We start from the raw sequence: 14,912 nt of genomic DNA on the forward strand, positions 1-14,912 counted from the left end.
TTCCTCCTTGGAATTATGTCTCTTTATGTCTTCAGAATTCCATTCGTCTGTCTTTCTTTCTTTCTTTCTTTCTTCTTTATTAATTTCTTTTTTCTTTTTCTTTCTCTCTCTCTCTCTCTTTCTTTCTTTCCTTTCCCTCCCTCCCTCCCTCCCCTCCTTCCTTCCTTCCTTCCTTCCTCCCTCTCTTCCTTCCTTCCTTCCTTCCTTCCTTCCTTCCTTCCTTCCTTCCTTCCTTCCTCAATTTTCTGGTTTTTTTTTTTTTGAGCTATGCTGATTCACCCTTCCTTAGGCAGCCCTGGTACCCCTCCACTCCCTGGAAAATAGTGCAAACACACACACTTGGATCTAACCCTATTGCAACTCAAACTCCAAATAGACCTTCAATCTCAGCCTCTCCAGTATAGAGTGCTGAAAGCAAGCATCATTACATCCATCCATTCTAAAGAGCTTCCCATCCCAACTCACCTCCCAATTTTTCCTGGAATATTTTGTTCTGTTATGGATAACCTATAATTATAGGTAACCTCAGGTTGCAATTTCCAGCGCTAAGAATTCAGATCCAATGCAGTAATGGACAGAGAGAATCAGAAAACTTGGACTCTGATACATCATAGTTCCAGGACCATGGGCAAATCATTCATCTCATCTGAACTCCTGTTTATTCACCCATCAAATGGAATTATATATGTACCACATATCATAGAGTGGTTATAAGAAAAGTGACTTGTAAATGTGAGCTATTATTATGGAGCAACAGGGGACTCTAGGGAAGAGTATTTTTCATACTTCTCCATTCTCTTTCTAAATTAAAACTAGAATCTGAGTTAGGTGCCTTTGAACAACCAAAAATTGGTATTTATGTAGATCTTTGAGGCTGACAAATAACTTTAAACATGTCATCACATTTCATCCTCACAACAACCTGTTGAAGTGAATAGGGAGAAGATGATGATTTCGAATACATACCCGTGAAGTATGTACATACATACATATATTCTCTCTCTCTCTCTCTCTCTCTCTCTCTCTCTCTCTCTCTCTCTCTCTCTCTCTCTATATATATATATATATATATATATATATATATATATATATATATATATATATACACACACACACATACACATATATGCTCTACTTCCAGTGAAACTTTACAGCTTGGGTTCCACCAAGGCCAGGGTGGAGTAGTTTTTATCTATCTGGTAGATTTCTCTGAATTTAAAGTTGTGTAATGAGTTGATTCCAGCTGTGTGGGAACTGAGCCAAAAAACCCAGCATTCCACTGGTAAAGAGGGAGGGAACAGAAAGAAGGGGGAGTTCAGTAGGAGGAGGGTCAGTGAAAGGGGCGGGAGGGGAGGAGATTCTGAGGTAGAAGGCCAGTGCTTGCTTCCTCTTTTAGAAGGAATGATTACATGTCCTCTGGAGTGGACTGTGTTAGGATTGGTGGGACGGGTGTATGCTGCTATTTTCTGAATCTCTGTGCTGCTTGGAGTCCATTTCTGGCAATCCCTGCCTGCCATGGGGGGACTGTGGGTTCCCCAGCCTTTCATCACCACCAACTCTGTGCTGCTGTGGGTAGCACTATTGTGTCTAGGTGAGTCTGAGCTTAATGGAGCAGAAAATAGGGGGACAAAAGTAAAGGGCCAGTTCAAGCTCAGGAGTCTTTGGGGTGGGGGCTACCTTGGGAGGAAAGCATGGGAGAAGGGAGGTAGGATAAGAGAAGGAAGGAGCAAAACATAACCACTTCCTTAGAAGTAGGACATAGGAGAGTTGTTAATGTTGCTGAACAGTCCCGTGTCAACAATGCTGATTCTTAGAGTTCTCCCTAAGTAAAGTGAAAGTTGATTTTTATTTGGGTATCCTTTCCTGATCAGGCACCCTGGTTTTTCTTTCTTCCTCATTTTGTGACCTGTCCCTCTCTATGGTATAAATGGCTGATAACCACTCAGTGTCAGACCGACATTTCCAGGATGTTTCTATTTTAATAACCAAAGTGGAATCAAATTGCTGCAGTCAAGAGTTAGTTCAGGGTGTTTCTCCTTCTGCAGCTCATATCGTGAAGGATTTGAAGTTGTTTGTTCCCTCTCCTAGCTCTAAAGCTGGCTTTCCTTATTGAGGGAAGGGAAGTGTTTAACAAGAGAATGGGAAAAGCCAGAACCCCAGTTCAGAAAAGTAGATTATGAGTTTTGAATAATTAATTATTATATCATTATATAATTAATAATTAAGATAATTGTGTTTTTTTCCCCTTCAGATATATGGAACGGAGGCAGTGGGGAGGTAGAATGGGTATTACAGGGTATTCCCAAAAATGTTAGTGTAAGCTATAATCTTGGAGCAAACATTTAGAGTTGTAAGAAACCTTAATGGTCACTTAAATGCCTCCCTGTTCCCCCATTTTTAGAGGAAAAAAAAAAAAAACCAAGGCTAAGGAGGCTAACTGATTTGTTCAAGATAGCAAAGGTAGCAATCAAAGGTCGTCATTTGTGCGCAAATCCTCTGACTCCAAAACCGTACCATGCTTCTGATTTTGGTGCAGATTCCTCTTTTCTCCTCTTTTTTGGGAAAGTCATCTCCAGATCAGATTTTAAGTGTAGATGAGATATACTGAGTATGAATCTCCTACAGCATCAAGGTCAAAACATACGCAAGAGGCTGCAGGTTTGCCCACAGTAGGTCATTGGCAGACATTCCTTTTCACTTTCCCCAAATGACAAGCAGCACATATTGGTAACTGGACAGATTCCTGGATGTTCCATAGCTCTATCAAGTCCAGTCACCTTTTGATTCAATTCAATAGGAACTGGGGACTTCACTATGCCTCAAACACTTATTATTATTATTATTATTATTGTTGTTGTTGCTATTTTATTTTATTTATTTATTTTTTTGCTGAGGCAATTGGGATTGAATGACTTGCCCAGGTCACTTAGCAAACAAGTGTTAAATGTCTGAGGCCACATTTGAACTCAGGTCCTTCTGACTTCAGGGCTGGTGCTCTATCACTGTGCTATATAGCTGCCCCCATTCACTAAACAGAGGAAATTGATCTGATAATGGGCAGTGCTTGGTTATGAAAATAAGGGACAGCAAAAGCTAGAATAGAACGTTAGAGCCCAAAAGATCCCAGATACCATCTATCTGGTTTTCCTATTTAAAGATGAGCCTCACATGTTTAGCTCAAAGCCACACAGTCTGTAAATTGCAGAGCCCGTATTTCATAAATACTTGATAAATGAAGGGACTTTCTTTCTTGAGATCACACTGCCATGTCTCCTGACTTGCAGACCAGTTAGTTCCTCAGTCTAAGACTCTTGCACATTTGCAATTCTTTCCATTTTCATTGCTAGGGAGATGCTTTTCTCATAGTATACTGCTCTTTCTCTCTACATGTGGGGGAGGGGGAGGAAGTTCTGATTTTCCTGCACCCTCCCTCTGACCAATCTCTGAGTATCCTAACATCCCTGGCCTTATTCCCCAGTTCAATCAAGGATCCAATACTGGCTTTTTGCTAATAATAAGAACTAGCGTTTAAATAGTATCATAAAGTTTGCAAAGTGCTTTAAAAGAATTATCTCATTTGATCATCTAACAAGCCAGTGCTGTTGTTATGAGGCAGACAGTAGTAAGGAAACATGCCCAGGATCACACAGCTAGAAAGTGTCTGAGGTCTAGTTCTGAACTCAGATTTTCCTGCTTAGGCCCAGTGTTTTAACTGCTGCACTGTATGGTTAAATAGTGGATACTCACAAATCTTAAGCAAGCTATGAAGTACCCATAGCCTTTCATAGTTCTTAAAAAGCATAGCTAGAATTTTAGAAATATGCTTTGCATGATTTCCCATGTATAATTGATATCACATTTCTTGCCTTCTCACTTAACAATAATTTTATTTTGTTCAAATTACATGTAAAGATGATTTTCAACATTCATTTATGTAAGGTTTTTAGTTCCGAATTTTTCTCCCTTCCTCTCTTCCCTTCCCCCTTCCCAAGATAGTAAGCAGTCTATTATAGACAATACATGTTTAGTGAAGTTAAACATAATTTCTTTTCTTCTCAGTGGGTAAGGGTGGAAAGGAAAAATTTAGAATTTAGAATCCAAACTTTTTTTAAAAAAAAGAAAAGAATGTCAAAAGTAACATGAGAAAGATAATCATAAAACAAAACAAAAAAGAAGAAAAACCATAATCAGACATAGCCAGTTCTCCAGAGTTCTCCTTCTTTTATCTTTCTCCTTATTCATGGTAAATCCCACTCTCAAGAAAGGATTTAATTCAATAAATTCACTCACACAGGGAGAAAGATGTTTGTATTTTAAAAGAGAAAAAAATATTAAAGCTACAGGAATTTCAGATGTCACTGAGCAGGTGGTAGGTAATTTTTTTTTTTTTTTTTTTTTGGTTGTTGTTGTTGAGGAAAGGGGACTTCTGGTGTTCCTGCAATCACTATTATTCCATCCAGCTCTGAGGAACACTGGGGAAAGATTGATTGCACAACAGCCTTCTCTGGCTCCTTAGCTGGCTGGTGGCAGTTCCATGCTGTAGCATTCTTGCTGCTGAGTTCCCTATCCTGGTCTAATTCCTACTTTCTGGTCTCTTACAGCTCCAGCCATCAGGAGTAACGGTAAGTTCTGAATTCAGTTTTTTTTTTTTTTTTAACCACTTCCAAGTCCCAAACTCCTCCCTAAACATCCATATCAGTATAATATAATACAGTATAGTATCAGGATAGTAGCTAGTATCTGTCTTGAATCCAGCTGATTAAAGGGAGAGGGAGTTTTTAAGATAGTAAGGTAGCAACTGTCAGTGAGATAACTCTCTTCTCCCTTCCTTTCCCCAAAGCTGTTAGTTCTTTATACTGTCAAAGACTCAACCCTCTTCCTTAGGAGACAATTATCTTTAGGGCCTCAAGTCACGTTCAGCTCTTCTTTTCTAATGTGTCCCCATTTTACAGATGGGAGTTGAGACAGTTTAAGGTTATAACTCACTCAAGGTGATACAGTAATAAGTGTCTGAGTCTGAATTTGAATTCAGATCTTCCTGATTCTAGACCCACTGCTCTTTCTATTGTGCTACCTAGTTACCTGGGAAATATAGTTTTCAGTTGTAAAGTCTGAGAAAGCTTATAACCTCCAAAAAGGGCTAGTCTTCTCGGGTATGTCCCTATGTTTCTTTGTGTTTGAGAGAATTGTTTTCCAGTCATGTGGGACTCTTCATGACCCCATTTGGGATTTTCTTGGTGAAGACACTGGACTGGTTTGCCATTTCCTTCTTCAGATCATTTTACAGGTGGGGAAATTGAGACAAACAGGGGGTTAACTGGCTTACCCAGGGTTACACAATTGTGGATTTGAACTTGTGTCTTCTGACTTCAGACCTACTGCTCTATCCACTTCACTTCCTACCTACATTTCTGTGTTTGTCTGTTCCTATTTTTTTTCTATATCCCTGCACTTGTGTCTATTTCATTACCTGCTCCATGGAGAGAAAAGTCTGCTATTTACTACTCATTTGATCTTGTTATTTAACTGCTGCAAGCCTTGGTTTTCTTATCTATAATCGAGGAAGTTGGACTAGATAATCTCTAGTTCTTTTCAGCTCTAAATCTTAGATTTAGGATCAAATGAGAGAATGTGTATAAAATGCTTAGCACAGTCCTTGGCAGATATGCCCTTAATAAATGCTTCTTTCCCATCTCCATTCCCTGTGGCACATCTGTGTTTTGTGTGTCTAAGGATGCTATGAGGTTGCCAACATATTTTAGATATCATGGATCAGAGCAGGAAGATTTCCTCATTTTGCCAGTGAGGAAACTGATCCCAGAAAGGTTAGCCGAGTTTTCCCAGATCATATAACTATTAAATGGCTACAGAATTCAAACCCAAGATCCTTGAATCCAAAGGTAGCATTCTTTCTCTTGTTCCAAATGATCTATTTGTATGTACTGTGTAGATCAAGTCAAATCAAGTCAACAATTATTTATTAAGTGTCTGTGATGTCCAAGAAATGGATACAAAGAAAGGCAAAAATAATCTCTTCCCTCAATGAGCTCACAGTCTTTAGGTGCTGCTATCTATTGAGTATATTACTGAGTACATATACTCATTGAGCATCATCCATGTGTCTGTGCCATCTATTATGCTTAGATCTTGGATTTCTGATGTATGTTAGCTGAGTGATTGGAGGAGGAGGTACAGGGGCAGAGATTCAGATCCTTTGATGAGTCTAGCAGCTAGTAGGTACTGGGATGTCTGACCTTGGAATGGGGACAAATGTGACCTCTCCATCTTCCTGCGGAAAGAGGATTTCCCCAGTCAGTAGATCCCTGTCCTTCCTACAGAACAATTCTGACCCAGAGATTTTCAGGGTTTCCCCTAAGTTTTGGAGACCATCCACTCTTACTTTCCCTGAGATGGGGTTTTGCTGGTGGAGGATTTTTTTTCTTTGCCAATCTGATGGAATTTAGGGTATCCTTAGGGAGCTGTCTACCTTCCGGGAAAGGTCCTGTGACTCCATGGCTCAGGATGGCATCAAAGTGCAGAAAACAGCCACCAGCAGTTGACCCAGATCTGACTTTGTGTTTACTTTATCCTTACCCAAACTCAAGCTGTGTGTGCTTCCTTCCATTCTCTGTGCCTCTTATTAGTGTCCTCCCCTCAGATCTGGGATTTTGTCTCCTTTCTTTCCTTCATTCCATTCTCTTCTCTATCCTCATCAGGTCCTCCACAGGCAATTCTGACCCTGGAACCCCCATGGTTCAATGTGCTCCGAGATGACAATGTGACTTTGACTTGTGAAGGCTTCCAGACCCCTGGACAGGATAGCATCGAATGGTTCCACAATGGGACAGTTTTCCCCAACCATAAGGACTCCTATACCATCCCAGCTGTTAGTTTCACCGACAGTGGACATTATCAGTGCCGGACAAAACAAACTGCCCTCAGCAACTCTGTGAAATTACAGGTCTTTAATGGTAAGTGAGTTGAAATCTGCTTATAATACAGCCTGGAAAGGGACATATCCTGTTTATTGGTAGAACAAATGTCAAGAGGGATGGGTGGGAGAGTTCCTGAAAAATCCACAAGTTATTTTAATTCTTCTTTTCACTATTGCCCTGACGGAGATATGACTGACTTAGCTGAGTTTCTCTCAGTGGTTCTATTTTCACTATTCATCTCTGTCAGGAAATTTCTAAAATTCCCTCCTAAGTGACCAGAAGATTAGGAACCTAGATTTAATCAAATGATTAATATTTATTAAAGGCCTTCCATTTAATAAGCATTGGAAATACAAATATAGAGAATGAAATAATTCCAGGTACAAAAAGCTTACATTATATATAATAAATACATGTATACACACATACATATATTATATACACATATACATTCATGTATACACACATATACATACATTACATATAATATATATATTATTTATTATATATAATATATATTGCAATATTATATATATAATTAATAAGTATAAATATATACAAAGAATTTTGAAATAAAGGCTACTAGCAATTGAGAGAACCGGGAAGGGCTTTGGGCAGAAGATATTGTCTGAGCTTTGTCTTACAGTAAGAAAGGGGCTTTATGAGGGAAAGGTCAGGAAAGAGTTCATTCCAGGAATAGGAGGTAGGAAATGGGGTGTAGAGGTGGCCAGTGGAAAAGCATAGATTTGGGAGCTAAAGATTGCATGGAAGGAACAAAGAGAAGGCCAGTTTAGCTGGGTGATCAAATACAAGAGAGGGGGGAATGATGCCCACTGAGGCTGGCTAGATTATAAAAGCCTTTAAAAGCTAAACAAAAGAATTTGCATTTTTCCCAAGAGACAATGTGGAGTCATTGTAGAGGGTTGAGCAATAGAGCCCCATGGCAGGTTCACCACCTGTAGGCTGAGGGTTCTGACTCCATATTATAAAAAACAAAAAACAAAAAACAAAAACACATTCTCTACAATATTTTAAGCCCTTGCCTAGTTCTTTAATTCCTTCCCAAGTTGCCCCCATGTCTGTCTTACCTGCATGTTTCCCCTCTTTCCAATTATCGTGTTCTGATATGTGGCGAGTCTTTTGGATTATATGTGGGTAGATGAGGTATATGGGTATTCAAGGAGGGCTATTATTTCTGGTGTGAGGGTTTGCCACATCCTTTTCTGGGTTGCTCATCTACATTGGTGTTTATCTGGCATTCAACTCTCCCATGTGGTTCCATGTGATGACTCTAGAAGAGAGAATGAGTCTGATGATTTTAGGGAACTCTTCCTCTTTTAAATCCAATTCATCCTAGGATGTCATTGACCTCTTTGAAAATGAAGGACAAACAACAACCACAACATGTGGGCAGATTCTAGCAGGTGACATTCTATATGTTCTTATGCTTTTCATGGCAGGAAGCCTTGGATGGCTCAAGGCACTAGAACAAGCTGAAATATTAAAAGCCCATGGCCTTTGTGTTTGTCTTTCAGATTGGGTGCTCCTCCAAGTAGAGAGATTAGAATTCAATGAAGGTGAATCTATGACCCTGAAGTGTCACAGTTGGAAGAACAAGCCGCTGCACAAAGTTATATACTACCACAACAACAAAGCCTTAAAGTATGAATATGAGAGTTTCAACTATGTTGTTTCTCAAGTGAATTATACACACAGTGGAACTTACTTCTGTACAGGGTTCATAGGACATTTTAGCCATCCATCTGCAGTTGTGATTATCAATGTCCACGGTAAGAAGTCTCGATCAAAGCATTCGAGGGGAAGAGATAGATACCCAGGACCAAGATTGGTAGTTCTTATGGGTTGGACAAAGAAAAACTAGAAAGAGATAATGGGAATAATCGGGCATTTAGATAGCATTCTTAGGTTTATGAAGCATTTTTCATACATGTTTTATTTGATCTCTCTATGTACACACTCATCCACACAATCCACAGACATTATCATTATCATTTTAGAGGTAACAAATCGAGGTTCAGAGAGATGGGATGTCTTCATGACAACCCAGCAGTAGGATCTGAATCCAATTATTCTAAAACGATGATTAAGTCAGATGAGCAGGGCTTTTAGCAGTCCTAGCCAGAGGCTTAGTTTCTCTATGCTCACCTCCTTTGGAGAACATAGTTTCCAAGAGATAAGCTTGAAGAAGATAGCTTTTATCAATGGAACTCTCTAATTAGGGAGAGATCATATGGATACATAACTTATAAAGTAGTCCGAATGTGATTCTCTTCAACAATGAGAGGATCCAAATCAGTTCCAATTGATTTGTAATGAACAGAATCAGCTATACCCAGAGAAAGAACACTGGGAAATGAGTGTGGACCACAACATAGCATTTACACTCTTTCTGTTTTTGTCCACTTCATTTTTGTTTTTTCTTCTCAGGTTATTTTTTATCTTCTTTCTAAATTGGATCTTTCTTATATTCTACTTTATTTAATAGGCTTAATAAATGGCATACATATATTGTATTTAACATATACTTTAACATATTTAATATGTATGGGACTACTTGCCATCTAGGGGAGGGAGTGGAGGGAAGGAGGGGAAAAGTTGAAACAGAAGTTTTTGCAAGGGTCAATGCTGAAAAATTATCCATGTATATGTTTTGTATATAAAAAGCTATTAAGTAAATAAATAAATAAAGTAGTCCTAGAACCCCATAACCTTTCCTCTGTCATCTCCTAGGCCATCTTTTTCAGGATAGTTCTGTATCCAAGTATCAGAGACTTTGTTAACCTGTGTAAATAGCCTCTCTTTCTAAGAGAGATCTTAGGAGTGTCTTTTCTTCCCTCTCTTGGAGCTCCACTGCCAGTTATGAGTGAAGGCCTCCATCAGTATAGTGATGGAGCTTGTATCAAGTCAATAAAATATATATATTTTTATTTATTTTGTGTTAAGTCCCATACTATGTTTAGCTCTGTGGATATAAAAAAAGAAAAAAAGAGTTGATGACTTTAAGAAACTTACAATCTAATGGGAGAGATAACATCCGAGCAAATCTGTATAATCAAGATATATTAATATACGGGACCAATTGGAGCTCATCTTATAGGGAAGGTAGTAGAATTAAGCACTGGGAAAGGCTTTTTACAGAAGGGGAGATTGGAGCTGAGATTTATTGGCTACTAAAGATAAGGGAGGAATAAAGGGAAAGCTTGGAGCAAGGCTGATTTAGCAATCCTGGAGGGAAGGAGAGGGTAGAGGTAGAAAAGGAGAAGTACTGTGTATTTTGAGATTTCTCTCTTCCAAAATCAGGAGGGGCTTCAAGCACCACAAAAGTGGTTATAATAGTATCGGTCCTGTTGATTGTGATTGCTATAATTGCTGCTGCTCTCCTGTATTACTACAAATACAAGAAACCAGGTATGTGGTTCCCCTTGATTTCTTATATAAAGGATCCTCTTCTTGGTCAATATACTGACCCTGTCCTTCCCCAGATATTAGATTAGTACCATTTTTCCCTCTGGCCTAGAAAATCCCCAGCCATACCGTTGCTTATAATTGTGAGATTCTTTAATGCAGAAGGGGAGTTCTTTTACCCCACAGACTTTGAGACAGTAGCTTGGAGATAAAAAGCAAAAAAAAAAAAAACAAAAAAAAAACAACTTCACAAATGTATCCTTTGAAAAACTTAACTTGATGGAGAAACAAAGATATGATAAGAGAAGTGGTAAGAAACTGAAAGACAGAGATGAATCTCTAGTCACTGAAGATCTAAATACACCCCCTCACTATTCCACTTAAATTATTAGCATTTTTGTCTCTTTGGACACCGATCTTGATTTGCTAATGATCAGTTCCTTTTCCTTGGGCTAGGGTTATCCCAAATGGATTCTTCAACAATGTCCTACGTGACGGACAGGATATATATTTGTGGAACAGTGGAAATAGGAAAGCAATGATTGAAATTTCAGAGGACCACAGATCTAGAGTAGTAAAGGATCTTCTGAGTCATCTAACAAAGTCTCCTGACTTTACATATGAGGAAATGGGGGCTTAGAAAGATTAAAAAGTTTATTTGAGGCCACACAAATAGAACAGCAGTTCTCTAAATTGTAATCTGGCCTCTTTTCACTGTGTTGGCTGTCTTTCTCTTTCTTTCCATGCTTCCAACCAGGTTTCCCTGAAAAACCTGAGTGCTAGATGAAGGTGCCTCAGTCATTTGGAGTCTTGGGTGAATACCCTCAGGGAAGATGGAATCCTTAGTTCATCCTGGCAGTAGAATGGGGAAGGGAAGGAGGTGGTTGTAATTTAACAAGACTGTTGAGTCTTGGACACAGACATTTTTCCATGAGATGAGGATTAGTGCTTCCCCACCTGCTTCACCATCTCTCCTGGTCTATGATCCAGAGTACAAAAATCTGAAGGTCTTTGTATTTATTTAATTCCCACTGACTTAGAAAGTATCTTACTGAATGGTATGCGGCTTTAAGGAGGAGTCTTTTTCCTTTAATCAAAACCTTTTCTCTAGTTGTTGGTCCCAAGGTTCATGGCTCTGTCTCATCATTCCTCTAATCTTATATATACCCTGTCTTAGCTCTCCCAAACAGCACAAAGAACTAGGAGAAAATCTCCTAGAGAAGCCAAGTGAATACAGGTGGCTCTCTCACTGGCTGTCCTAGTGTATGGTGGGATACAAATATACCTTGCCTAAGTTGGAACTGTGTGGTGAACTAGAGGCTAAAGAAAAGGTTTATGGGAGCTCAAAAAAACTTGCAAGGAGGGCAGAAGTTGAATTCTCTTGGTCAGCTCTGTAGCATAGCTGGGACAACATTGGACATGTGATAAGTGGAGATATTACATAGCAAAGCCTATGCAACCCAGAGTTCAGGACAGTGTTTCTCAGAAAGGGGAATAAGGGATATCTAGGCTGGTATGGGACTCTCAGGAGCACTGAGAGATCAGTAATGAAGAGAAGGGAGATAATATAATTTAATCCTCACAATAATCTTGTGGATTAAGTAGCATAAGCATTATTATTTCTATTTTACAGATGAAGTAATTGAGACCCATAAGTTAAGTGATTTGATAAAAGGCACATAGATAGCAGAGCTGTGCTTTGATTCCAAATTCAGCCCCCTTTCCGCTAAAGATTCTAAGAGGTAGAAACTGGATTCAAATCCAGGTCTTCTGGCTTCAAATTCAGTGTCATTAGTAGAAGATGAAGACTTTTAGCTAAGAAGGGTAAGGAGTGGGGGCTCTGGAACAGAGCTGTGCTGCAAACTGGCCAACAGCTATGGGGCCAGGAGATAAGGCTAGTTCAGGGAAGGGTTCTGGCCACCTCTCTCTTGGCTTACAGAAATGGGCTCAGGATGAGGCACAAGTGTGGATCATTTTTTTTTTAAATTGTGGAGGACTGGCTTATACTTCTTAGCTCCTATCTTATCTATGCAAATAGCAGCAATAGCAACAGTATTTCTAATATGTTATAGATCCTTTAATGTAGCAACTTTTGACAACTTTTCTTTTCATTTACAGCCAATACTCCTCTTGAGTTAGGAAAGACCGAGGTAAGTGTGGTACCCCAGCCCCTCCCTACACAGCCCACCCTATCCTCTTCTCCCCTTCATTTATTTGACTTTATCATACTTCTCTTATGCTCCATCTATTCTGCTCTACATAGCCCACCTCCACAATTCTTTTTCATTTTTCCCCCCTCTAGGTGGAGAATTCGATGTCTTATTCACTTTTAAAGCACACAGATAATCCTGAGGAAGAACTATCAGGACCCTCACCATAATCACTAAGAGTCATGATCATCTCTGTCCTTCCTGCAGCGGCCCTAACATGCTTGTTCCCACAAGCACTAGGTTGAGGGACCTGGTGGATCTAAGACTGGAGACCAGCATCCTCCTGAGCCAACTTTGCCATTCCAGGAAAATGGAATTGAAAATGTCTTTTGCAATTGTCTGTATGAATCCTAAACTACTTTTAAAGACTTGAAGGCAATTGACTATCAGTGTATTTACACTGCCTGTCTTTGCTGGCAATATCTACCCAATCCAAATGATTTTGTACTTTGAATCACTCTTGCACAGTACTTTGGACAACCCAAAATATTGGGGTCCCTTTAAATGAATTGCTCTGCTCCCTCCTGAAACTGCTTCCTAACTAGGGCAGGCCTTAGTTGTAGAGGCAGTTTTTTGTTTCCCTTGATGCTGGAGTGGACGCAGGAGGAGGTTGGGCTTGGATCCCTTTAGCTGAGCATGATCTACAAGGGATGAAATAATGTCTCTGTACCACCAATCTCTTTGCCCTACTTCTAAATAGTCTTCACTGTCTTGTGTTAAAATGGAAGGTCCTAGGGCAGAAATCACCGGTCCTCAGGTACCTGTTTTGTCATAACCTGCTTTTTAAAAATCTGGTGCTTTATGGAAATCTCTTCAGTTTTTCACATTAGTCCTTTCTAACTGTGCTCTTCCTTGAAGCACTAGACAGGCAAAGATTTAGGAAGCCTGAAGATGAGGAAATGCCTCTCAACAATGTCATAAGAACCCCATTGCCAGTGTAGAGTCCTTGGTGCTAAAGGTTTGGGGCTCAATATGAATTTGGCTGTAGTCAGCAGGAGGCAGATCAGGCATTCAGGGGATTAGGGAAGAAGTATCTGAGAAAGGGGTCAGGGAATGGCACTTGTGATCTCTCCTTTCTAGGCAGGCTTTGTTTCCCTAGGTAAGGGCATCTCAGTGCTCTGTTCTGGTGGGAGTGTAATCTCTTTGCCCATGGTAGATGAAGTGGGTAGGGGGAGGAGGAACAAAGGCATGATGGGATCAGAGGCAGCATTGTCTTGTAAAAAGAATATCGGAGCTACATGTAAAGAGTTTGAGTTTGAACAGTACTTCTACTTATTAATAATATGATGCTGGATTAGTCAGCTCTGGCTTTGTGGGCCTCAAGTTTCCTATCTGCCAAAAGAGAAAGTTTTACTTAATGATCTCAATACAATTCAGTAATGCTCGTTAAGCATTTACTGTGCATCGGGATACTATTATCTCTGGCTTCCCAGCATACCAAAGCACTTCTTTCCTTCTCCCACTTAGTTCCCCCAGTCCCTCCCTAGGGTTAAGGTTGTGTGTTCTGTATCCTCTGAATGTATGTTTAATGAACAAAAGTGTTTTTGTTTTTTTTTTATAAAGACTTCTTAAAGTCATGTCCTTAATTTGTTTTAATGTCTTTGCAGCCAAGCTCTGAAATCATACTGTGATACCTTAGACAAGTCACTTAGCTGACATTTATAAAGTGCCTTAAGGTGTGCCAAATGTTTTGCATATAAAATTTCATTTGATCCTAATGAAAATATTATTCCCATTTTACAGATGGGAAAACTGAGGTATAGATGGCTGACAAAACTTGCCTATGTTCACAATAAGCTAAAAAATGTCAGAGGCAAGATTCTAAACTCATTCACTCCTGACACCAGGATTCCCTGGGACAAAGGAGAGAAGGGATGTTTATTTTGTCTCCTTCCTCACCTTTCACACCATCTCTCCAGTTCTTTTTCATCAAGTTCCAATGCTGCCATTTAAGACATCAGTTTACTCATCTGAAAAAAGAGGGGCGTTGCATTATACAATCTAATATCCCTTTCAGCTCTAACATTCAATGATCATGTATACAATAAAGTATTTTTATTAGCTCATAAGCCAGTCCAAGCCTCTTTTTTATTAGGTTGTTCAACCACACTGAGTACTGAGGTTTTCCAGGTAGGCAACTTCTATCTTCAAGAACAGAAAGGAGCTGGATCTCATGATACAAGGGGGTATAAAGCAAGACTTCTTAGCCTGGGGGTCTGTGATCTTGGATAGCGGAAAAAATTACATTTTCTTTTCACTAACTTCTAACTGAAGTATTTCAAAAACATGATACTAAGAAGGGGTCCGTTGTCTTCACCAGACTGCTGAAGAAGTCCATCAT

General features: G+C 39.5%; 1 protein-coding gene across 1 annotated transcript; it reads left to right on the forward strand.

Moving 5' to 3' along the window:
- The first annotated feature begins 1,358 nt into the window (after positions 1-1,358).
- Positions 1,359-14,534, forward strand: FCGR2B (Fc fragment of IgG receptor IIb). The gene is made up of 7 exons (XM_012547618.3): positions 1,359-1,591; positions 4,602-4,622; positions 6,717-6,971; positions 8,471-8,725; positions 10,257-10,364; positions 12,480-12,511; positions 12,664-14,534. Exons 1-7 carry the CDS (start codon positions 1,516-1,518, stop codon positions 12,739-12,741), a joined length of 825 nt encoding a protein of 274 aa, XP_012403072.1. The 5' UTR covers positions 1,359-1,515; the 3' UTR covers positions 12,742-14,534.
- Positions 14,535-14,912: the final 378 nt, after the last annotated feature.

This window comes from Sarcophilus harrisii, chromosome 4, assembly GCF_902635505.1.
Source record: "Sarcophilus harrisii chromosome 4, mSarHar1.11, whole genome shotgun sequence".
Classification (NCBI taxonomy): Eukaryota; Metazoa; Chordata; class Mammalia; order Dasyuromorphia; family Dasyuridae; genus Sarcophilus; species Sarcophilus harrisii.

What these genes read in the sequence shown, in the direction of transcription:
- FCGR2B (XM_012547618.3), top strand. Translation starts at nt 1,516, where the DNA reads ATGGGGGGACTGTGGGTTCCCCAGCCTTTCATCACCACCAACTCTGTG. An exon ending in TGTGATTATCAATGTCCACG is followed by an intron (nt 8,726 to 10,256) that starts GTAAGAAGTCTC and finishes TTCCAAAATCAG; the next exon opens with GAGGGGCTTCAAGCACCACA. An exon ending in CTACAAATACAAGAAACCAG is followed by an intron (nt 10,365 to 12,479) that starts GTATGTGGTTCC and finishes TTTCATTTACAG; the next exon opens with CCAATACTCCTCTTGAGTTA.